General features: G+C 36.6%; 3 protein-coding genes across 14 annotated transcripts in view; 2 read left to right on the top strand and 1 right to left on the bottom strand.

Annotated features, from left to right (window-relative positions):
- LOC110826479 (WNT inhibitory factor 1) lies at nucleotides 1-10,739 on the top strand. 3 transcript variants are annotated; one of them, XM_022057163.2, is made up of 9 exons: nucleotides 1-412; nucleotides 799-941; nucleotides 1,101-1,198; nucleotides 2,481-2,625; nucleotides 3,304-3,447; nucleotides 3,957-4,157; nucleotides 6,501-6,596; nucleotides 7,054-7,263; nucleotides 8,075-10,739. In XM_022057163.2, the coding sequence occupies exons 1-9, from the start codon at nucleotides 408-410 to the stop codon at nucleotides 8,113-8,115; spliced, it is 1,083 nt and encodes a 360-aa protein (XP_021912855.1). In that variant the 5' UTR covers nucleotides 1-407; the 3' UTR covers nucleotides 8,116-10,739. The 3 variants fall into 3 exon arrangements, with proteins under 3 accessions (XP_021912855.1, XP_021912858.1, XP_021912857.1); XM_022057166.2 differs by having other exon boundaries at nucleotides 1-404; nucleotides 784-941; XM_022057165.2 differs by having other exon boundaries at nucleotides 5-404.
- Nucleotides 4,520-11,361, bottom strand: Coq7 (ubiquinone biosynthesis protein COQ7, mitochondrial). Of its 3 annotated transcripts, none has more exons than XM_022057168.2 (4): nucleotides 11,222-11,361; nucleotides 6,139-6,295; nucleotides 5,620-5,769; nucleotides 4,520-4,924 (listed from the first exon to the last, which is right to left on the bottom strand). In XM_022057168.2, exons 1-4 carry the CDS (start codon nucleotides 11,297-11,299, stop codon nucleotides 4,647-4,649), a joined length of 663 nt encoding a protein of 220 aa, XP_021912860.2. In that variant the 5' UTR covers nucleotides 11,300-11,361; the 3' UTR covers nucleotides 4,520-4,646. The 3 variants fall into 3 exon arrangements, with proteins under 3 accessions (XP_021912860.2, XP_021912859.2, XP_021912861.2); XM_022057167.2 differs by having other exon boundaries at nucleotides 6,139-6,298; nucleotides 11,222-11,339; XM_022057169.2 differs by lacking the exon at nucleotides 11,222-11,361 and adding an exon at nucleotides 10,784-10,920.
- Nucleotides 10,865-24,899, top strand: part of ewg (DNA-binding protein Ewg) — a 23,424-nt gene continuing 9,389 nt past the window's right edge. The window contains exons 1-10 of one of the 8 annotated variants that reach the window (XM_087343055.1): nucleotides 10,865-10,970; nucleotides 12,494-12,610; nucleotides 12,937-13,159; nucleotides 18,448-18,572; nucleotides 19,325-19,441; nucleotides 20,037-20,345; nucleotides 20,818-21,177; nucleotides 23,539-23,676; nucleotides 24,106-24,274; nucleotides 24,585-24,697. In XM_087343055.1, the coding sequence (XP_087199181.1) occupies nucleotides 12,943-13,159; nucleotides 18,448-18,572; nucleotides 19,325-19,441; nucleotides 20,037-20,345; nucleotides 20,818-21,177; nucleotides 23,539-23,676; nucleotides 24,106-24,274; nucleotides 24,585-24,697 (1,548 nt within the window). In that variant the 5' untranslated portion in view covers nucleotides 10,865-10,970; nucleotides 12,494-12,610; nucleotides 12,937-12,942. The other 7 variants (XM_087343054.1, XM_022057153.2, XM_022057157.2 and 4 more) reach the window with 7 other exon arrangements.

The raw sequence follows: 24,899 nt of genomic DNA on the forward strand, positions 1-24,899 counted from the left end.
TTTTATCCTGAAGATGGAGTTTCTCTTCAAAATGATTTATGGTAAGTCTTTGTGGTTAGTGGTTTCAGTGGGAGGAGAAATTTTGAATGGTGAAGAGTAGTTAACCTTTTTACCGACTGGGCTACTGATAACCCACATAAATCGTCGTTGTGTTTACTTCTGAACCTAATATATATGACGCTGCGTTGTTCAGTAGCATTAGCTGCTGTGTATAGCATAGTCATCTGTGGGAATGTTCGGTGGTTGCCCATGGCAACCTTAGAGACCACAATATGACTAGTACGACATTAAAGATTTTTATTTTTGTGACGTTTGTTTAAAATTTAAAAATAAGTTTGTGGCACTGATATGACTGTGTTGCAAACAAGTGCCATTACCAAGTTTCACGAGTAAAATCGTTTAAGGTAATGCAGTAAGTAATAACCACAGATGAACTAACAGGGCATTTTCTCCCTTATACAGGTTTTAACAATATTTGGTCTATGACTCGAGGTCATTACATTCCAATTACCTATGCGGAATTTAATTTGACTTCAAGGAGGTGCATTAACATTGAGAAGTTTTTCTTTGTGCTTCATTACTGACAGTATATTGTGCATTGCAGTTACAATTTAACTTTCATTAAGTGAATAAATTAAATGAGAAAGAAACCATTAGGGTGCAAAATTCAGTGATATACCTTCTTCGGCATCCACTATTGCCGTGGTATCAGATTTAAAACTTCTGCATAGGTGGAGGAAAATCATGGCGAGTATGCGCACAAAGTAGCATTTTAGCGCTTAGTTTGTTTTGTTTCAGAATGTTTATGGTTTACATACCTAGACGGATCGATATGCAGAAAGTAATACTGTTGATGCTAGTAACAGTTTTTGTAAGAAGTGCTCCAAAAAATGGAGATATGTACTTGTGGATTGACGAACAACAAGTGAAAATGTTCAGTGGTGAGTAGACTTCCATGTTATTCCTGAAACAACCAATCGTATTAATATTCAGATCACGTAAACCAATAACAGCGGATGAATTAACAACCACAATATGGCGCAATGTACGAACTATTGTTATTCTCAGTGTAAGTTGTTACAAGTGGTATCCCTTTTCAGGCATCTCCATGGAAATTCAAGCCATTGTGGATGGACATGTTTTACCATACATATTAGATCCTAACTTTGAAAAATATCTTCCAATCATTCCTTCAGAGGTAAGTAATTTACAATTCAGTTCTACACAGTAGAAAAATATTGAAGTATTCCATATTTGCCTACAAAGGTGACAAGTCACATGATTTCTAACTGATTACATAGGCATTTTCCTGGACTGCCTTAAAATATCAGTAGTAATACTGCTGTACAAGAAACGTGGCAAAACTAGTATGACAAATTACATACCAATTTTACTGTTAACTACTTTTTCTAAAGTACTTAAGAAGATTATGTACAATAGATTAAGTCATATGCATACTAACAACATTTTGGTCCCAGAAGAATTTGACTTCAGGAAGATGCAGAATTCAACCTAACAGACAATGTGCTACAATCTGTTAACCAAAAAACGCATGTTGGAGGAATTTTCTGTGATTTAACAAAAGGTTTTGATAGGTAAATCATGAAATTTTGTTGGATAAATTACATAAAGAAAATTGTTAGATTAATGGCTGGTGTCAAACTTAAAACTTCATGTAGTAGTCTATTTAAGAGATTAGAGATCTTAGCTCTTCCTTGTGAATACATATTCTCATTAATGAACTTTATTGTAAATAACCAAGAACTTTTTCAAACTAATTCTGCTGTACACACTGTCAACACAAGGAATAAAAATCAGCCTCATAGACCAGTTGCCAACCTCTCGTTCTTTCAGAAGAGTGCATATTATGCAGGGATCAAAATTTTCAACAGTCTACCATCAAATCTCACAAGTCTTGTGAATAAAAAGGAGCAATTTAATGTAGCATTAAAAAGATACTTAATTACACACTCCTTTTACTATGTTGATGAAAATCTATTGTATACAAATAAGTGATAATTTATCTTATGTATGTAATGGGTAGATTTATTTATAACTTATCATTTATTTAGGTGAACCCTTTGTTTGTATTATGTGAAATTAATATAATATTATGAATTGTACTTTATAATATGTATTGTATTATTATTATGACTTTTTCCACATCCTATTTTCATCTGACTATCTTATGGATCCATGGAATGTAATAAAGATGTATGTATGATGTGACATCCTTCCATCCTACTTCCAGTCTGGGTTAATTTGTACACAATTGCTGTTTAGGATTGCTAAATGAAAACTTTGTAAATTTTTAAGAAAGGTAGGTCTTAAGAAAGAGATACCGACTTCAATTAAAATGTTCTGGTAAAATAATTATTTTGTAATTAATAATCTACTTCTTCCTCAGATTTATGTTTCTTTTAGCACTTTGTGACATGAAGTTTATATGCTTATGAATGTATGATTCACATCTGTTTTAGGTGGGCTGTGTCAACTTTACATGGAAGTCAGGAGTTAAAAAGTACACCTATCATTTTGATAAGCTTCAGTCTTTTGATGAAGCAATTTTGGAGCCACCTGTAATTTCTATCAAGACCAGAGGTCGTGTGCCACGCAAACCTAAAGGTGCTTCATCTGTACTTCTCTAATGTGTGATTAATTTTTATAGCAGATATTAATTTTAATACATTTGACAACAGTGGCTGAAACCAACATATTTGCGACTCATGCAGTGTGGGATTCAGATGTCAAGGATTTATGGTCTGACAAAAAATAATGTCAGGATATTTCTGTTGACAGCAATTTTAGTAGGGTTTTATTATTGTCAGTTTTTTTAAATATGCAGAATGGTACTGACACGGTTGTGTGTATTGGCCTCGTGGAGATGAAGTAACAGGAGGTTGGAGAAAATTGCATGACAAGGAACCCCATAATTTGTACTCTTTAGCTAATATTATTAGGATGATCAAATCAAGGAGGATTTGATGGGTGTGATGCATATTTTAAGGGGAGGAAATGAGAAATACATTCAACATTTTTGTTGGAAAGCCTAAATGGAAAAGACCACTCAAAAGACCTAGGTGTAGATAGGAGGTTAATATTATCTTAGGATGTTAGGGAAATAGGTTTGGAGGGTATGGGTTGGATTGATCTGGCTCAGGATAGGGACCAGTAGTGGGCTGTTGTGAACACAATATTAAACCTTGGGGTTCCGTAAAAGGGAATTTCTTGATCAGCTTCTCAAGAAGGGCTCTGCTCCATGGAGGTAGTTAGTTAGATGTATTGTCTTCTGTTTATGTGCAGTGTTTAGCGTGTTCCTCCCGTGCTCTGGGAACAACTCTGGCATTGCTGCATTTGGCATTGGACTTCTTATTGAAAGCAAGAAAGGAAAGCCATTACCAGGCACACCATTAAGACTACGACTGAGGAAGGAATGTGCACAGAGGGGTGAGAGGATGATATGTCATATGTAACATCTTTTTTAAATATGGATATGCAAAAACAAACATTCATGTTCTCCATATCGTGATTTTTTAAATTTAATTAGAAGTATCTTTCTTTTCAAGTGTTAATTTTTCTCTCTTTTGGTATTTAAATTGATCACAACATGTGTTGTTTGGTTCTTAGATCCATATATACTCACAATTGAAAGGTAAAAGTTTACCTTTCTTTGCTTCTGCGTGCAAAAGGTTCAAAATGTAGCATTAGCAATTTGTCTTGGCTATTTTTCTTTTTTATTCTATGATTAACTACTTAAGAAATATAAAAGAATGCAGAAGGAAAATTAATTTGAAATTAATTTTGAAAATTAAACATATGGAGTAACATACACGTGATTAGAAATATTCACCAATAGTTGAAATGACTTCATTACAAAAGAAAAAAAAACTGAATCAGTACAGATTTAGTAACCATTGTTCATTTTCAGAAAGTATATTGTGTGTACTCTTTCAAAGGCCCAGATCCAGAGTGTGATAAGAAATGTGCCAATGGCGGCTGGTGTAACTATGAGAAGATCTGCCAGTGTCCTGAGGGCTACATGGGACAGTACTGCAAGACTGCTTTGTGTTATCCACAGTGCATGAATGGGGGCAGCTGTACTGCTCCTGGGGTGTGCAGTTGCGTGATCGGCTTTCAAGGAAGGCACTGTGAGGGAGGTAAACGACGGTGGAAAACTGCTGCTTTTAGATTAAGAATGCATATAAGTGTAACTCAGTCAGCATAGTGTCTCACTATGGACTGGGTATTCAGGGTTTGATCCCTGACAGGGGCAAGGGATTTTTCTTTGGGCCTCTGCATTCTGACTGGCTCTGGGGTCTACCAAGCCCATCCAGTGGGTACTGAGGTTCTTCTCTCATGGACAAAGCAGCCACAGCATGAAGCTAACCACTCACTCCATCCAGTAAAAATCTTAAGAATGTTTGGAGCCATACATCCACTTCCCATATGCTGTCATGGAGTGATGCATAAGCACCAGGGTCAACTTTATCACATCTTTACAAATGACAAGTTACGGTGATATGATTTGCAAAAGAGACACTTATATTATAACATGTTAAGTTTAACATTCAGTAACAGTGCTGTTTTGACCATAAACTATAAGAATTCTACACGTTTGGAAGATCGTTGCTTTAAGAATTATTTGTTCATACAACTTTTGATATAGCAATGGCTGCTTTACAGCCAAGTTTTATGCCTTCAGTGAAAATTTTGTAAAAAGGCGTTTGTTCTGCACCGTGTCCGAGTCCCGCGTCATGATGTTCTTGCTCGTCGTCACGGAACTTCTGGATGACTTGCAGCAGCTCCTTATTAGCCTCTTGGTCAGACATTAAAGTTCGAATCTGGTCATTATAGTGATCTACGATGACCGATTCTACTGCCACAGTACAAGACATGGCAGCCTTTGGGCCAAGTAGGGCAGATCCTGCAAGGATTGAAACACCAGCTCAGGAAAGATGAAGTACAGTAAAAGTAATCTAATGAATCTAATTTTAATACTCTCGCTGCCAAGTCTGTTTTGCTACAATTACAGGTTGTCTAAGAACTACAAGTAGAGTTCATAAACATTACAAAAGAGATTTCTGAGAAAAGTGAATTGAGAATAAAGTAGTTTGATCACTGTGTTATCTCTGAAAATAAGTTGGTGGTGCAGTAATTATCTGGACTTTTATTCAGAAGGTCTCTGATTGGAATCTCAGGTTCCTGGCTGTGGTTTGACATGGTTTGTAACTGAATCATAATTTTTTTTATTTAAGTAATTTAAGTTACTGTTTTGAGCCGCTAAATATATGTCATTATAAAGATTTTATTGTAATTATAATTATAGGATTTACCATGTATCCTGTTTTGGGACACAGAAGTTTGGAAGTCCTAATATTTCCCTAGCACTGACAGACTGAGATTTCACATTCTGATGGCAGTGAGGTTCTCAATAACGGTCTTCTGGGTTGTTATGTCATGTGGTCATGTAGGTGGTAACCGTATATTGTAACATCTAAGAAGATCATGATCCAGAAGACTGATAATTTGCTCACCCATGTTCGTTTCTTTATGGATATTTACTAGCAAGAATATTTTATTTTATTTTATTTGGTGGAAGTGATGGCTTAGTTAACAGACCTGCACCAAGGACAAAGCCAGCAACGTTCCAGATTGGAACCAGGGCAGTAGGTCGGACCCGGTAGTTGTTAATCAAGTCTTCGAACTTCGCTTTGTGTTCTTTCTCCTGCTCCCACATGTGCTGGATGAGGGGACCCACACTCGTTCGACCTGCAAGTAGCATTCACAAGATCCACTGAGGGTGGAGCCATCCTTGGCTGTACTGTATTTATGACTTAAGGCTATATTCTGTGTGATGGCGGTTTTTGCTGAAGACATGAACTAAATTAATTATCAGATCTGATTTGCTGAAATTATGTCTCGCATTCAGACATCATTCCTTCTGCTTTGCCTTTCTGATTTTTTAGGAAACTGGCATTTATTGAGCCCATATAGAACTAACCAACAGATATCATGCAATGAAAAGAACTAGACTGATTTCCTAAATTGTTAATTAAATTTTGTTTATTTATTTAATAAAAACTTAACGTTTTGAACCATGTCAGAGTGCGCACACACAAAATAATCAGAACCACATACCGAGCACAGCCATTTGTCCAGCATAGATACGGTCAGCTCCTAGTTCTCCAGCGTGGTTTACCCTGATCATGCTTTCTATTTCTCGTGAACTCCTACTGACATACCTCACTCCACTAGGCACTACAGGTGCTTTAATGAGCATTGCTCGATGCATTGCCTGCTAACAAGAACAAGAACACTGAAACAAAATCAAATTTAAACTAAAAATAAGACTTACACCATAGTCAGTAACCAATCAGAATTGCAAGGAAGCTAATAAAGACCTCAACAGTTTCTTCCACATTATACTGCAAGCAGAGTAGCTATACTTTGAGAAAAATGAAGACAGTTGAATTTAAAAAGAAAATAATATTTGTTTTCAGGAATATGTGCTGAAAAATGTCTGAATGGAGGTAAATGCATACAAAAGGACACCTGTGAATGCTCAAAGGGCTATTATGGACTACGCTGTGAATTCTGTAAGTGTTTTTATGTGTAATGATCATGTCCATCCATCTCACATGACTCAATAACTGCTGCAGTTGAAACATCATTCAGTAATCTAACAGTTGATATATACTTGTTCCTGGGTTTATTAAAACAATGACATACTTCAGTCAGGATAGTCAGTATTGAGGTCAAGATTCAAAATGGGACTTACTGAATATGAAGCACGAGTTTTAATTACTCAACTGTGATATTTGGTGAACATTCATCAGCGTGAATATTGTAATAACAATAATGATGATAATTCCATGAAAATTAACCTTATTATCTGCATCATCATTAATCTGTCTACAGATATCATACCTACAGACAGACAGAACGCTTGTTAATGGTAGACCACTGATTCACAGGCTGGTTTTATGTGTTTACTCAGGTAAGTGGGCCCTCTTGGGGTCAAAAATATTAGCAGACTCTTTGTTTATATTACAGCCAAGTGTATAATTCCATGTCTGAATGGTGGACGCTGCCGTGGAGTAAATAAGTGTCGTTGTCCAAATGGCTTTAAGGGAGATCACTGTGAGATCGGACGACGTGTACCTGCAAGGAGTCTGTGCACAAAACCCTGCCGACATGGAACATGCAGGCCTGACAACACATGTCTCTGTGATCCAGGATGGTATGGGAAGTTATGCCATCAAAGTAAGTGACTAGAAACAAGCTGTCAAAGGTGAAACTATCTCTCAGACTAACCTAACCTACAAGCTGTATTTGTAACCTTGGCATGGGACAGTGGTGAGTTATCACAGGAATATGAGTACCCTGTACTGGCACAAACCTAACCTACAAGCTCACTAACTACATGGAACTGAATCATTGTTGACAACTCGATAGTCCCTCAGGTAATCAAAAAATTCCCTGTCTTGTATTTAATTCAAGGGTTTGTTACCATGTTGATAAAAGCTCATCAATTTGAAGGCCCTCAGTAACTTTTCATAGTATGCTGGTTATTTACAGTGAGTCGTTATCTGCTTATTCAATTTATTCACAACATTGTGAGGTAATTTTCTCAGGTTTATACTTCTTGACACATGAAATCATTTTGTTTTGATCATCATGCACCAGAAGTCCCTCAGAATGAGGATTTAAAAATGCCTCCAAAATTTCAGTAAAAATGTGTGCTTCATCATGGCGTCATGACCCAAATAATTAATTGTTGCAGCATACTTCTTTGAAGGCTTGAACATTTTGTGCCATGAAGCAAGATTAATTTGGGGAGGAGGCATAACAGAGTGTGCCTCTTAGGTGACTCCACTCAGAATTTATCTTGTTACTGAACAGGTTCATACCTAAATCAAAGACATGAGGACATGGCCCATAATTTGTAGGAAGTAGACATAGACATATATTGTCTTTATTTAGAGCCATTTGTAATTTACTGTCATGTTTTCATGTAGCTTTACTTTTGTAAAATATAAGAATGGTTGATTTATTGTAATTTATTTGTTTTCAGAAGTCCCACAAATTCGCAATAGAAGCAGAGTTCGACGTTAACATGGTCATATTCTGAAGTTAACATCCATGAAGTAGTACAATGTGCATTATGTGCAGAATTGATGAAGGTCTATAGTCACACTTCATTGTGCATTTAAAAGGAAAATCCATCTAATCCTAGTACTTCCATTTGAGAAAGATGCACTTCAAACTATTTACTTAACAGGAGAATACAGGTACCTGACATTTTACCAGTGTACCAATGCATGTGTGTGACAGATCCAATGAAATAGGTTGTCCAAACAGGAAAGTTCACACAGTGTGTTCGATTCAGTCTGTTTTATGTTGGCATCACTGATCAAATATAAACAATTCCTTGACAAAATGTAAATGAAAAAATGCCATTTCTTTACAACTCAGAATGACAGAATTTTGACAATATTAATCTTATTTCACATCATAATGAAAATGCATGTGAATTATCATAGTGAAATAGGCATTTCTCACAAAGCTGTTGTCAATTTCTTTCATGATTATTTTCAGTAAAATAGACACCGTAATTTTTTTTTTATCATTGTGCTACTAAATTCAGTTAAACTGATGCCTAACTGAATATAAAGGACCATATTAAAACGAGTTTACTTGTTTTAAATGTTGTGCCTTACCACAAAGGAAGACAGTGGATACATGGATGCTTTTTATAGTATAAGTGAATACATAGTGCCACTAACCTCTAAAATAACAGCCAGTCACTTACACTGGGATTAGAACTATAGGTTGAAGTGATTTGTGTATCAATAAATGCAACCTTGTCATGCTGGGGGCCACATTCCTTTCTTATCAACTTGTGGACCCCCAGGTTATAAACAAGGACAATTTATTAATATTTCATTACAACTTCTAAAAAAATTTACCAATTTATAATCACAAATATGTTAACATTTTAATGCACTTTTTGACAAATTTGTTCATTAAACTTTGTAGTAACTAAAAATTAAATATTTGAGTTAGGCAATAATAATTTTTTCATCATACAGAATGATACAGTAGTACATAAGTATACACAGGCTGCAGGTTTAGAATTCATGCTCTAGACGATCAGTGCATTATATTATGTCATGGCCACTAGATTTGTTACCATATCAGTACTAGTCTGGTTGATCAGTGCTTATACTGTGCACTTATGACTTTGATTGTAAAAATTAGGAGCCGGCTCTCTAATGGATCCTCAAATTCTAGATGAATATCTGTTGAAGTTATTTCCTTTCCATATCATTCTCCTTCCCCTATCACGTACCAGAATCATTAAACAATTGCCAATAATTTTTTTATATCGGTGTAATAACCAAAAGTAAAGTCCTTATCACAATCTATCTTTGAGTTTCTAATATTACAGACAGGAGGGGATGTATTTTTACATCGAATGCTATTCAATACATTTACTGAAAATCAGGGAATAATATAACAACAGGGACATATTTATAATTGTGATATGTGACATTTTCATGAAATCAACATATTATTGTTATTTATGACCAAGTTTTACCATATGTCAGACATATATTTTGTACAGTTTAATAGTACCATTGTGTTAGTATTCAAGGCTTCATAATTATAATTATGTATCTCAAATTATAAAATGCAAAGTTTTCTGTTAGATGGTATTTTAGACTCTCCAAATTTAAGCACTTACGAAGACCAATTTGTCTCTTTATAAAATAATTCTAATGCTATGTCAAGGAATGAATCATGGGTCGTAGGATCATGGTGCCAGTAATCTAGATTCCTGAGGTTTTAAGTGAAATTTCCATCCAGCACACAGACGTGTGAGTGATGACCACATGTTTATGTGTGATGATATTTTTATTGCATTTTTTCATCACCATTCCATCTTTATTAAGTTGACCATATATGTATATCATAGTATACAATGACATGAAAACATATAGGGGTGTGGAGGTAAAGGTACACATCCTTAATCTTGGGGTAAGTATTTGTATTCATCCCCAGTACCCATAGAAACTTTTTTTTTATATTGTTCATATGTTTGAAATTGTTCACATCTGTCACAAAATGAGCAAGTTGGAATGATCATTCTGTGATGTGTTGAAGGGTGAATACATCCATCAGGATCTTTAATAAATTTAATAAACTTGGTAATTCCACATAAAACACTTTCAAACACAGGGATGAAATAAGCAGGGATGCCCATTGGTAATATGTAGTATTATGTGCTGCCTTAAAAATCTTTTAACTAGACTTTGTACATGTTTTTGTAAAGAACTGAACAAGATCTGTTGTACACATGAGAGAAAAATTGGCAGAATGAACAGATCTGTTTTAAATTTTTTGTTGTCTTCCACAGTGTTTATTACCAAACTTGCTAATAGAAGATTCTGGTGCTAAAGAATATTGCTGGCAGATTATATTTTATAAGCTTGGTACTGGAAAAAAGAAACTAAGGTTTCACAAGAAGCCATTAAATAAATGCATGTAGCCATGTATTTTGTGGTTAAAGCACCACTCTGTATCAACAGGCAGAACAGTGTTGTGATGATACTGTTTGGTAGTCATTATTTGTTTAATGTCATTAGCTACTGCAATTAAATATACATATATGGCTTTAAGTTCATATGGATCAGTGTTTATAAAAATAATATTTTCTGAATATATCTTTGCCATTATTTCTAAGAATATTTAATTTGAAACAAATGCCGTTACCACCTACAGTATTCAAATTTTGTTGGAATCCTATTTCCTTTCTGTAGGCGGGGTTGCGGATCGGAAAAAGTACCCTATTTTGAAACTAGATGTCAGGAGTACTCATTTTCTCACCAATCACGAAGCGACATTTTTTATAGACATGAAGGAGATGAATCGATGAGTCAGTAAATGTTCACTGATGTGGTATCGAGGTAAGCATACGTATTAGCTTGTATGTGTTTTATGTTAGCTGTTATGTTGAAGAATGTGTTTTCTTACACGAATACTTCTGAAAGAGACGATATACATAGCAAATTTGCATCGTCTGCTAAAGTATCTTCCGCGCAGACTCGGGCAAAATGGCGACCGCGAATATTTTGTTGTGCATTTCCTTGGAAAGTAAGGATTCGATCGATATTCATAGATGTTCGCAGGATTTTTTAGCTAGAAGTGTTTTCCTAACCTGGTGTTGTCGTTGAACAGTTCTAAGGTGAAATAGATGTCCAGAGTGTCTGCAGTGGTCACGATTCTTGTGGAACATCAATCAGAGACATGTTTTCGTGTTGAAATGGCCCTCCCTTCACGCAGGTGCGTACGCAGCCGTAGTCTCTGAATTTTAACTGGGCCTGCTCAGTGTTGTACCGCGCTTTTCTTGCTGCCGTCGATTACTTTTAGTATTTTTCTTAAACCGCAATGTTATTTATGCGTCAGTCGACACGTACCCATCATGTAAGCCTGTGCAGTGTTAGGTCATATTTGGCATTGGCTTAAATTTGTTCATGGTATTGAGGGTGGCCATATTCCAATAGTTCTTCGGCTTAGCACCCTCTAATGTAGACCAAATCACCCCTCTCCCTAATAAAATTTACGGTGATGCTGTTTTACAGTCCACAAAATTGAAGTAATTTATGTGATTTGAATTAAGTATAATGTCTGATATTAACCTAGTACTAACAACCGCGTAAGTGCATTTATTGAGATATACAGACTGCACTGATCCCATAGTTCCTTGCTAGTGGGTGGTTTCCAAATTATTGATTTTCTGAATGACATCGTTTGAAGAGATACCAGTTAGTTGAAGTAAAACGCCTTATATCAGGTGGATGATGAAGCAATATAAAAAGCAGCTCTCTTCATTCTTAAACCAGCTGTACAACAGCTCCAATGTCTCTTCCATAGTTCAGTATTTAATTTTAATTTTTATCGAATTGGTTGGAAAGTGGTAGACCCCTTGTAAAATAATGCCATGTGCATGAAACATTTCAGTTACAGCAATACCAACACATTTTTTTAATTATTGCACATGCTGTATTTGAGTCTGTTGATTTTTGGTTGCATGAAGATAGAGAGTGAAATTTTCAAACATAAGGGAAGAACTTTACTCTCATCAGTTTCTATTTTAAAGATCCTAAGATAATATTCCACCATAAATTATTAAGATGCCCACTTTGGCTCTGTATATGCAAAAGATCCTGAATTTATTTTTACTGATGATAATTAACTTTTTAAACTAGCTGCATTAAAATTAATAAAAAATACACTATTGAAATGATCTAGGGTTTTATTGAAGCCCTGGGACATCCATATTTGAATCATGATAATTCTTAATGTGTAAATTTAACTGTGTACTATCTTCATTTGCCTCAAAAGTATGAATTGAATTTTAACATAAATTTAATATTAATATTGCTAAAAGCACCAGTATGAAGTTAAGAATTTACTCTCACTGTTTCAGGTACACATGTCGGCTAGAGTTCTCCAGCAAGAGTTTATTATTAAAATTCATAGACCCAAGACTTAGACAGAATCACTGAAATGGATATTTAGAGTACTGAAGCCAGATTAATTCAAGGTATAAAGATTGTTTCTAGGGTTTATTATGATTAATTGATTTTGTACAGTTTTCTTATAGTCACTGCTGAAAGTATATAGAATGCTGTATACTATTGTAGTGCATGTTTGTACACATAGTGTATCTGGGTGAAATAATTTGCACATATAAGGGACTTCTGCTTTCAACTAGTTACAGCATTATCTGACAGTTTACAGTTATTTTACTTGCTAGAAACTCGTATAATATTGCATTTGCTCAATCTGTCAGTATTTATTTCATTATATTTATCACCAGTTTTGAAATAGAGCACATCATGTTTATATCGTTTCATACATCTCCCGTAGGCACTAATGGTTACCATAATGAATACGTCTAGTGGTGAAGCACTAGCAATTGCAGTTGGCACAAGTAGCACATCAATGAATCACATGGTGTCGGACGATGACGATGGGTGCCCCTCATCGCCAGGATCAGCCCAATTTGATGACGGAGGAGACCTTATGGCGGCGGCAATGGGCGATGAAGTGACTGCCCAACTCGCTGCTGCAGGTTGGCAAAAAGAACATGGTGATTTCACTTTGCTTTGTTTTTGCTTTATTTTATGGGGGTTAGTGTATTTATTTATCACTATTTTAAGGTTTTAATACTAGCCCTGTTTTACCTTTGTATAGTTTATTTCATTAAAAGTTTGAAAAGAAGTGACTCCCTGATGGAATAACAGAGTTTGAGATCTGAGAAAGAGCTAAGTTCAATGTTTGAACCTAAGATGGATGAAGATTTAGAAGAATGGGGAAGTTTGTGAGGTTACAGATTGTGCTGTTTACCTATTATTATTATGGTGATTACATGAAGACAAATGAGGTGGGCAGAATTTTTACACATTTGGTTAAAATTACAAGATGCCCACAAAATTTACTAGGGGAAACTTCAAAGGAACAAACAGCCTGGATGATGAACCATAGATAGTTTTATGTTAAAATAGAAATAAAATGTTTATTTAAATCATGCAGTTCAAACATACCCTCACAGAAGATGAAGATAATGTAATTTAAAGGAACTAAAATAATAATTGATGATTACTCTTAAATCAGAATAAACATTTTAACTATTCGGACTGCAATATAACATATGATCAAGGTGGATCGATCAAGGGATGGACAAGATTGGATAGAATTGGATATATATAGAATGTAAGAATAAGAATGTGGAGCCTGTTGGTTGGAATATTTGCAAAGAATGTATGATATGAGACTAGTGAAACAGCCATGTCTTTAATGGGATATTAGGTTCTCATGGCAATGAGTACAAAGATGGTTGTCTTTTGGGATATAGCGCCACATAGTCTGGTAGAAGTTTACCAACATTTCAGAGGTGCTTTCAGCCTCCATTGTCATAAGAGTCATGAACCATTGCCTAATGATGGAGGCTGCAAGGACCTCTGAAACATCAGTGCTCTTGTACCGGACTACACGGTACATCATCCCAGAAGACAGCCATCTTTAGCCTTTATACACCAACGAAGATTTTTTATGGCCTGAAGTGAACATGATGATATTAAAATGGATCATGGATATTTGGGGTGTTAAAAGTATACCAGGGTCTGAGGTTAAATTAGTGATGCAATGTGAAAGATTTAGTGAAGGTGAAACAGGGTTGGTATGTCCGAGAAATGTGATACGAGTTAAGCTTTGATAAACTGAACCTTGAGTGAATGAATATGTTTGATTAAAATCCATTATGGCTTTTAAGGTTAACCCTTTGATTCTTTGGCATATTTAAGACTACAGCAAGGGACCCCCACCCCCTCTTGTTCACACAGACACATTTTACTGTACAGTAACTGTAAACATAATATCAAATACAGTTAACAACTCATTATTGTTATTAATGAGAGTTGTTACCTTCATCAGAGTTGGTATGCATTTTGCCACTTTCCTAGTACTGACATTCTTATATTTCATTTTCATTACCTTCAGCTCTGAAGATGGAGACGGTATGTTTCTCTGAAATTCTGGTATCTGTGAGCGCACATGGCGCCACCACCAAAAAGAACAACAGTGACAAGCAGTTGCACGTATGACACAGCTTGAAGCAAATTCAGAGTGTGCACATATTCAGCCCACTTTCATATTTATTTATAATTTATTTAACGATGCCTTTTCAGTACCGCAGACTATACAGTGTCAAAAGAGTGTGTGATAGTGATTAATGAATTGGAAAGAATGTAGATGGAAGTGGTCATGGACTGATTTAAGGTACTTTTCTGGTATTTGCCTGGAAGGACTGAGGAAAGCCACAAGTAACTCCAGTCAGGATGATAACATTCCCCAAGCCGAGTACCACTTTCTTGTAAACAAAAATCTAAGTTCGTATTTATCAAAGGGTTAACGTGTTTGCTTTACTGAAGCTTGACCAATATTTATACATGACTCCAGAGTTTTTCCTTGGTTCCATGTTTTGCAGTTGAAGTTAATTTTGCTCTTCTCATTTCACTTAATTGCTTTGTTTCTTAAAATTTGTTTTATGTTATCATTTTTAATTGCTTTGTTGTGCAGATTTTTTTTGTTCATAATTCAATAGTTGCTAATAAAACTTTAGATGCATGTGTGCAGTTAAAAAAATCAAATTTGTACCGTATTATCATTCTGAGTTGCTGTTTTAATATCTATTGTAATAAAATGTGTTGGATTGTGATGGGTTTTTTTATAAGTCCCAACAAAAGCATATTATTAGAAGGAATTATTACATCTCAGAAGTAAAAGGGGTGAAAATATAGACCCTCAGCCTTAAGCTTTTCCAACATTACGGCTCTGCAGTGTTTTGACATGGTATCAGTTATTCTGAAATGAGAGTGATGCTAGAATTCTTAATAATATGCATCTTTTGTTGAGGTTATTTTTAATCTAAATTAGGGTCTGATGTGGCAGTCATGCTGTTATTATTTGATTTTGTGATGGTAACTGATCTCCCTTTTATGTGAAATTTGTTGTATGAGGTCAGCAATTTGTCCAAAATTTTGGCCGTCAGCAGCGTGTCCAAAATTTTGCTGTGAAATATTCTTAAGTGATATTAAGTACCGAATGGTGACACTGTAAACTTGAAGTGAAGTTTTGGCCATGATGGGGGAGCATGACTTCATAGTTTTAATTTTCTGTAGTTCTTTTGTATGGGAAAATTTGTAATAGGCAGTTCTGCCATCACTTATTTGTTTCTTTTTGATTGGGTTGGGAGACAAAAATTTACAGTATTGTAACCAGTTACTTATTCTCTTTCTGTTTACCCAATACTTTAGATGTCAGTAGTTCTGCTAGTAAAATTAATACAAATATTTTTATCCTGTTATTTGGATATATTCTTATACTGCACTTAAATTATAGTGTGTTCTGCAAACCTGAATCTGGTGACAGGTTACATAAATTCAATCCTTTGCTCCTCTTAAGGTAGTAACATTGAAAGACCCTGCCCTTGTAACATAGTAAAACTTAATAAAATCTTATGTAAGTTGAATTGTACCATTAATACTGGGCTGACGGCACCACATATTAGTGTATTACTTGAAATGGGCAACAGGTTGACTTAATTGACTGTACATTGCGTATTGTGTGAAACACATTTGGAGGAACATTCCATACCAAAAATATGCTGAAGGGGTTCAGGCACAAAATATCTGTGAACTTGAGCTCCGTCGTTGAGGGGAAGGGAAGATGGAAAGGGCAAGGGGGAGTGATCTTGCTTACCCACCCTCCCCATATATTGACTTGCTAGCCACCAACGTGTGTATTTGTATCTGTCCACTAAGTTCAGAGGCAGAGAGTGACAAGAATACGTAATATCTGTATTGTTAAGTGTTCTTTGTTTAGCTCTTGTTCTCTCTGTGGTTTGGTGTTGCACTAACAAACTTTTTGGCTTTTCTACTAATGGCATGAATTTGTGATTTACAGGGGTCAACAGATTTTAGTGCAGTTATGTCTTGTAATACTGTCTCTCATTAGTCGTCATCGTGCTTTATTAAGGATAGTCGTTGAGCCCTGGTGATCAGATGTGGAAATGGTGAAGTTTGAGGCCGATGCTTCATGATGTTCTTTGTTTTCTACAGAACTGCTTAGTGTTACTGAATTTATTGAGATTTCACTGGTCTATGCTGTATTTTCATATATAGCGCTGTGGTTGGACTGCATGGGTGTAAAGCTTAGTTTTTTTTTCTGTGGAAGGTTCTGTAAATGTTAATTTGCAAATAAATTGGTTGGTATTTCTTGTGACAAAATGTTTAATTAGACACTTTATTTACTTGTAGTCGATTTATTTTCAACTGTGAATATTTTTTTTAAATTCTTAATTGGTAGCCATAAATAAAGTGGCATATGGTTATTATGCCATTTGTCCAAAAATTGTTAGTCATATTTTTCCACTCTTTTGCAGTTAGCAACCAAGTCATTTGCAGCCTACTATTACATTACTTGATAATAATAAATCCAGGAGTATGGGCTTCAGATATGAGAAAGTTGGTTACATCAACTTCTTTCTTGTTTGCGCAGAAGGTAACACAATCAAGAGTACTTATGCCAGCATGTCATTTGTCTGTTGGCACATACTGACAGCAGTAGAACATCTGTCATTCCAGTGACATTACCTATTTTGATGTCAATGAAAGACCATGTTTTTAAAATACGAGGCGCGTCCCAAAAGTAAGTTTCCCACAGCTAGAAAACCTTATATTGCGCGAAGCGACTGTGCGTACGTGATAGAGCAATGACGTAGCATGGCGCATGCACTAACGGTACTTCCCGCGTTCTCACAGTAGCATCGTTGCAGCTGTTGAAGATGGAGGTTCTTATTCCAGCTCCCGCCGACTGTGAAGTGCGGTCAGTGATAACGCTAGGCCGCACACGGCTCGACGGACAGCAAGTCTCCTGCAGGAGTTCAGCTGGGAGGTGTTTAATCATTCACCCTACAGCCCGGACCTCGCTCCCAGTGATTTCCATCTTTTCCTACACCTCAAGAAATTCCTGTCTGGTCAGCGTCAGCGTTTTGAGAATGACAGAGAGGCGGAGATGGTTGTCACACAGTGGTTCCAATCCCAGGCGGCAGACTTCTACGACACAGGTATTCAAAAGTTGGTCCCACGGTATGACCAATGTCTCAATTCCGGTGGCGAATATGTTGAAAAATAGCTGGACACTTGCTGTATCTGTTGCAATAAATATTTCCATGAAATTATGTTTTGTTTCTGTAAACGGCCCCAGGGAAACTTACTTTGAGGACGCACCTCGTACAATCAAATAATATATATTTGGATTACACGTACATTTGTTTCCATATTTGTTTTTTACATTTAGAATTTCTGTATACAGTATGCTATATTTTGAAATGGAAAGGAAAGCTGTGTAGGCTACACAAATAAGCTAATATGCGCATTTCACACCATTTTTCTGCACTTCTTTGTTGTCCTTTAACTGGTAAAACTTGGAACTGTGTAGTAGTGGTCTTGTCTTCTGTGATGGTTCAGTTAATTGTTGATGGGTGATGCGCTGTACGTGTAATATGAGGTGACTCTCTCCCTAGGCAGAATACTTCATTCAGTACGCGATTTCAGGTTTTCATGGCAGTGGGTTGTTGTCTTCTGTATGGGTGGCCCAAGGATGGAGGTGGTATGTTCCTCTGAAACACTGGTAACCATCTACAAGTCTACACATTGTCACTGTACAGAAGATCATGATCCATACTTTATTGAGGTCTGTTGTATTATCATGTGCTGTATGAACATTGAGCAGTCTGCAGTACATATATTTCCTACCAGTGAAGTGTCTTACGGTTGTATTGCTATTTTACGTTGTTATATTTGTTAACAAACATAGGTCCAGTAGGTGTAGCCGCCGCAGCCGCAATTGTCTCCGCAAAAAAGAGGAAACGCCCTCACTCATTTGAGACCAACCCGTCCATTAGGAAACGTCAGCAGAATAGGTTACTTAGGAAATTAAGAGTAAGTACATTAGAATAATTACTAAGTTATTGCTGGAAGAATTGGGTTCATATTTTGTCTTTTATATATTTTTTTTGTGTGTGTTACAATAAAATATATTATACAACCATGTGATTTATATCAGCCAGACATAAAGGAATTAAGATTCTTCTGGTTTAAAATTTCAAGAAACGTGTTCAAATTGGATACACAACACACATTATTCATCACACAATTACAAGCGATAAAGATATTTCATAAGACTGTCCAGTGGTTATATTCCTGCTTTTCCTTCTTAGCATTATAGTTGCAGAAGAAATGGATGATATTTTTTTTTATTATTTAATACTTGGGAAATTCAGGGAGTGTACTGCCTTGTATTACCTGCACTGAATAACCAAATACACGTACCTTAAACCAAGTATATTTGAGTGTTTGCATATCATGGCCAAAGCAGAGTCTGAGAATGTTTGTCTTGTATCTGCATACATTATTTGGCACACTTATATTTGCATGTAAATGTACATGCTTACTCATCAAACAGTTTTTTCTGCAATGTGGTATTTTTCAAGTGTCACATTGTAGCAGAACTGACTGTATGTGTCTCACATTTCGTATTAGAATGTGTTGCATTATTACTCACTAAAGGTATGTATAATTAATTTTATAATCCAAAACCATTCTTTTATTACATTTCCTTTGTCATATGAGAGTATTCTACTCATTAGAGTATTGCCGTGCAAGTTGACAAGATTTGCTTTTGTTATTTTTAGCTAACAATTGATGAATTTGCAACTCGAGTTGGACAGCAGGCCGTAGTTGTTGTAGCAACACCAGGGAAACCACAGAACAGTTTCAAAGTTTTTGGTGCAAAACCTCTGGAAGATGTGGTAAGCTGCTTTTTCAAATACAGGCGGCTCTCATTATATGTGGGGGTTGTGTTCCCGCGAATCACTGCATATATAAAAAAGTTCATAAAATGGAAATGGAAACATGCCCATGGTTTTTCGGAGTGTTTCATCACGAGAGTCCTTAATTTGTAGTCCTTGAAAACCTTGTGGACAACACAGTGGGTCTGTGCAGCAGCTTCTGCCATATCTGCAGGTAGGGTATTGATGCTCTTCATGATATTAAAATAAAACTCTGTATGCAGAAATGTGGATGGTAAAAGTGTGTATAATGAGAGTTGCCTGTGTTATAATTGATAGTAATGTTTAAAAAATATATTGTAAATGAGATGGATATCAGAGAAATCAGAACTATGTTTTTGTTGGGAAGCCTGAAGTGAAGAGGTCAGTTTAGAGAAGTAGATCTCAGAGTGGGTTGAATGGTGTGTGTCTATGTACGGCCCATTAACAGCTGCAGTTCCGTAGAGACAGTCATCCCGTCGCTGCAGTAACAACAACAAAAACAACAATAGCAGTACCCCATCTATCAAGAGGAATTTGCCATGCATTGAAATTTACAATTTTCTGTCATATATAGATGAAAAACATCCGCTCAATGATAATGGAAGAACTGGAAAATGCATTAGCGCAGCAGGCCCCCCCACCAGTTCAAGATGATCCGTCACTGTATGAATTGCCACCTCTTATCATTGATGGTATACCAACCCCAGTGGAGAAGATGACGCAGGCGCAACTTCGAGCTTTTATACCATTAATGCTTAAGTATTCAACGGGGAGAGGGAAGCCGGGGTGGGGACGGGAATCCACTCGACCTCCGTGGTGGCCGAAAGAATTGCCGTGGGCAAATGTAAGAATGGATGCCCGTACTGAAGAGGAGAAGCAGAAGGTAAATATAACTCTTTAACTCGGTATGTGTTTGTGTATTTAAAATCATTATACATCTTGAATGTGTAAAGGATGTTTTGTTATTTACTATAAATGTTATTGTTTATCTCTGTCATTGGACAGCCCAAGAATGGGGCATCTTGTATGCAAATTTTTTCCTACAGTATCTAGTAGTATTTTTATTGCTGTATTAGTGTCATACAAGCTTCCCATAAGTTTAGTTTCCAGATGTTTCCCCCCAGAAACCTTTCAAATGTAAACTTCACTGTAATTAAAATTTATTTTAGAGTAGAATGTCCATCTGACAGTACATACAGACTTTTAAAAGATGTTCCTGTTAATTGTTCATTGATACTTCTCAAGGATTGCATTTCTTTACTACACATTTGAAGGTTTAATTTCTTTCTGATTTGTGTTATTAAAATAATGTGCTTCTGTATGCAAGACAGTGAATTAGTATATGTGAGATTCAGTGCCGTAACTTGCAGATATCATGGACTCACGCTCTTCGACAAATTGTCATAAATTGCTACAAGTACCACGGGAGAGAAGATCTGCTCCCGGCTTTCAACGAAGAGGACGAGAAAGCAAATGCAGCAGCTGCAGCAAATTCTGGAGTGATGGGAGGAGGTGGCGGAACAGGAGGTGGAAACAGTGTCGGAGGATCTGGCAGTGGCGGAGCGACCACGGTGGGCACGGTGCTAAAGTTACACAGCCACAAACTTCAGACCGCCACACAGAACTCGGGTGCAGGTGGCAGCGGGGGGGCAGGAGGCAGTATTGCCACCGCGCAACTTGCCACCAACTCTCCCATTACTGCCACTACGGCACAGGTTTGCCGATACATGATGGAGCATAATTGTTCTTTATTTTACATATACATTTATTTTTTATTTTTTGCAAATCAGTGGAAGTTATTTGAATGGTGGTGATGTACAGCAGCATTTCAGTTATACCCTGTGTTCCGTACCTACCGCATAGTCTGATTCCTATTAGAACCTTCATGTATATGATATCATAGTTAGCCAGAAGCATTTAGGTTTGTTTTCAAGCATAAGTTAGCTCAACAATAACGCGTCAGACACTCATGTTCAGTAGGTACCTCATCCTAATCCTGATGGTTGTCCAGTGTCTTCTTGTTTGTCCTATCTTATCACTCCTACGATTCTGTGCTACATACCACCAGCAAGTTGAGACTTTCTTCTTCATTCTCCTGCTAAGATAATCCACTTCAGGTAAGTCATCAACCATGCCTCTCCATCTGACTCTGTCTTCACGCAGCTGCTGCTGCTACTCAGATTAAGTTGATACGTAATTAAATATATGAATAAATCCTCAAATAATCCTTTAATATTTTTACATTCTTCATTCATCTTTCTTTGGATTAAGTAACAAAAATAAAAGCCTCTTAAGTGAGTATGCTGTTGTATTCTACCACCAGTGTTTTATTCTTTTTAATGTGGCTGTGTGTAGTGTGATGTATTGTGGTGGTGTAATTTTGTTTTTATGCTCAGTGTTTTGAACTTCACTATTTATTCTACCTGCAGGTTATTGTAGACATCCAGTAAAAAAGGATTTTTTGCCCTTTTTTGTGCATTCGAATTATAAAGCCCTGTTGACCTTATTCATTGTTTCCTTCTTGAGTATTCAGTAGAATAGGCGAGATTTAATATTCTCATGGCAGCAGGTATAAAGATGATTTATCTTCTGGGATTTTGAGCTATGTGTCCTGGTAGAAGTTTATTGATGTTTCAGAGGTGCTTGCTGCCTCTATCATCATCATCACCCTGATGATACAAGCAGCCAGCACCTGAGAAACCTCGATAAACTTCTACCAGGACACATAGCTCAATATCTCGGAAGACAGCTATCTGACATAATTTGCACATTGTCTCTTTATGTAGTTACGTGTTCCCTGTAAACCTGAACCAGTGGTTTTGTGCAGTACTCCTCCCTCAAAACCAGAACAAATTCTTGATATACATGGGAATCACATGAAAGAGTGTTAATGATTCATTATTCTCAGAAGTGAGCCATCTTTCTCATCTACCTGTGTCTGAGACGATGGTTGTTTTTAGTATAGATGCACATTCCATACATGGAGATGGTTTTAACTGTAATTTTATATGCAGCTCGTGTGGCATGGTTTAGTTTTGCTGTACAGGTGGCTTTTTTATTTTCTATTTGATGTCTTAAAATTATTGTTCAGTTTTTAAATTAGTCTATACTTATTTCTGATAAGCTCATTATGTCGTCAGTGTGTTTGGGTTGTGATGCTATGCTGTTACCACTGTTTTAGAGGTACTTTGGTGACCATGTATACGATGACATGGCACTCACGACCCAGAAGGTCACAATTGAGGTTTCACTATATTTCAATTCTAGAGAAACCTTAAAAGTTGATAGGCTTGGGATTGAACTTGGCAAATACTTTATTGGAAACTTACCACGGAAATGTTTATGAAAGTGTCCAAAACATTTTCTGCTGAAACTCTTTCTGTTAATTTTTCTCATTTGCATTTTTATGGATCTTTCAGTATGTAAAAAGTAAAGTTTGTCCCACTATACGCCATGTAGGCGTTTGGGGTGAGAGGAGGTATAGCTCCTCTCTTCCTTGACCTCGGCACTAGATGGGGGTGAGTGGTCAGCATCACGCCCCGGCCAGCCGGTGGTTGTAAGAAACAATGTATTTCCTAACATTGTGATGTCTTCACTCACTGGAGATTTATGATGGTCAATACAAGAGTAGTTCATTGAAATATGCTTTACTTGCTCACTGTACAAGATCATTACTTTCTTTGATGCTGTCTGATCTCTGTAGTTGAAACAGCATTATAGAATAACTGAAGATTGAATCATTCTGAATCACCTATGCAAGAAAGTGTTATATAGCAATAATAAATTTGCCAACTTTGTTTTACAAGAATATGTGAATATACAGACATTGTAACTTTCTGACCCACCATTTACTTGGTGAAATATCAGGTACTTGCTGCATCAAATGTGAAGATGGCTGTCTTTTGGGATGTTGTGTCATATAGTCTGGTAGAGACTGATCGACATTTCAGAGGCAGTAAGTTACAGATTGCATCGTGCAGCATCTTGGAAAACAGCCGTCTTTGTCGTAATGTATTGTGTTTGGAAATGTGGAATTTCAGTGCCATTTAATTTGAAATTTGATAATTGGCCACTAGGTGACTCAGTATGCTCCAACTGTACTGCAGACTATCAGTAATCCAGATGGTACAGTGTCAATAATCCAGGTTGACCCCAACAATCCTATTATCACACTTCCAGATGGCACCACTGCTCAGGTCCAGGGAGTGGCAACCGTAAGTACTTGTAGGCTCTTGTTTGTGTCACCTGAAAGCACAGAGCTGTTTGTTTGAACAGAGCAGTCTGTACACATAGAACATAGTCACATAATAAAGTTATATTGTTTGCTACAGTATTTGAGTAATGGGTTGTACACACATAGTAGACAACACTAAATGCAGCAGAAGACCATTATACTAAATGACATTGAGCATGACAGTATTTTCAGTCTACAAAATATTTTTCAGGTGTTTGTGAAATACCCTTTGTTGAATGTGAACATACCTGCATATTCAGTATTGCCATGCGACATGCATTATGAATGTACTCTTTTCAGTGCTCACCTCAAAAGGTTAACTACATTTAAATATTTAGAATAAAATATTTCACTATGAGAGGAGCCAGAAAACAGTCTTAGTACTTTTTTCACGTTTCTAATCTTGCAGATTCATACAGCACAAGGAGCTGATGGCACGCCTACCGTTCACACTGTTCAGGCACTTGCCGAAGTAGCGGCTGCACAGGGTGATGGCTTGGCTGTTGACCTCAACAATGTTACTGAGGCTACACTCAACCAGGATGGGCAGCTCATCCTAACTGGCGAGGATGGCCATGGTATGATACATTAAAATGGATGGGCAAAGGAGAGAACGTGTTTGTGTGAATCTTGCTTTTTTTTAAGTTCAGACGAATGAAGATATACTTATCGTGATTATTGTCATTGCTTGTATAATGTGCGTTTACAGCAGATATATTGCTTTAACCATCGTTTGTGTTGTGTTGTCACTTTGATGTGCTTTATTTCTGCACCTAGCTGGGTCTAAAGTAACATACAATTCCCAGATGTACAGAAAATGCCAGCTTCACTGTCATTAATACAGATCACAAAACACTCAGTTTGATCATACCAGTTTTCTGTGTGCAGGTTATCCAGTGTCTGTATCTGGTATGATCACAGTTCCCGTATCAGCATCCATGTATCAAACTGTTGTTGCCAACCTTCAGCAAATACACACACAAGGCGATGGCACTTTACAGGTGAGAACTGATGGACTATCTTATTATTAGCTGTTATAGCTTTAAAAAAAACAGACAGGATTCAGAAAGAAAAAACATTGTATTTTGGATCAAAATTAGTTGAATTAGAAATGTAAAATGTGATATTACAGTTCTTTCTAGCACAGACCATTGAGTGACAGTTGACGAGATTCATAGCTGTTTCACGACATGGAAGGATGGC

Source organism: Zootermopsis nevadensis, unplaced genomic scaffold, assembly GCF_977971745.1.
Source record: "Zootermopsis nevadensis isolate Lab colony 2312 unplaced genomic scaffold, Znev_1.0 Znev_ptg000004l, whole genome shotgun sequence".
NCBI classification, from domain to species: domain Eukaryota; kingdom Metazoa; phylum Arthropoda; class Insecta; order Blattodea; family Termopsidae; genus Zootermopsis; species Zootermopsis nevadensis.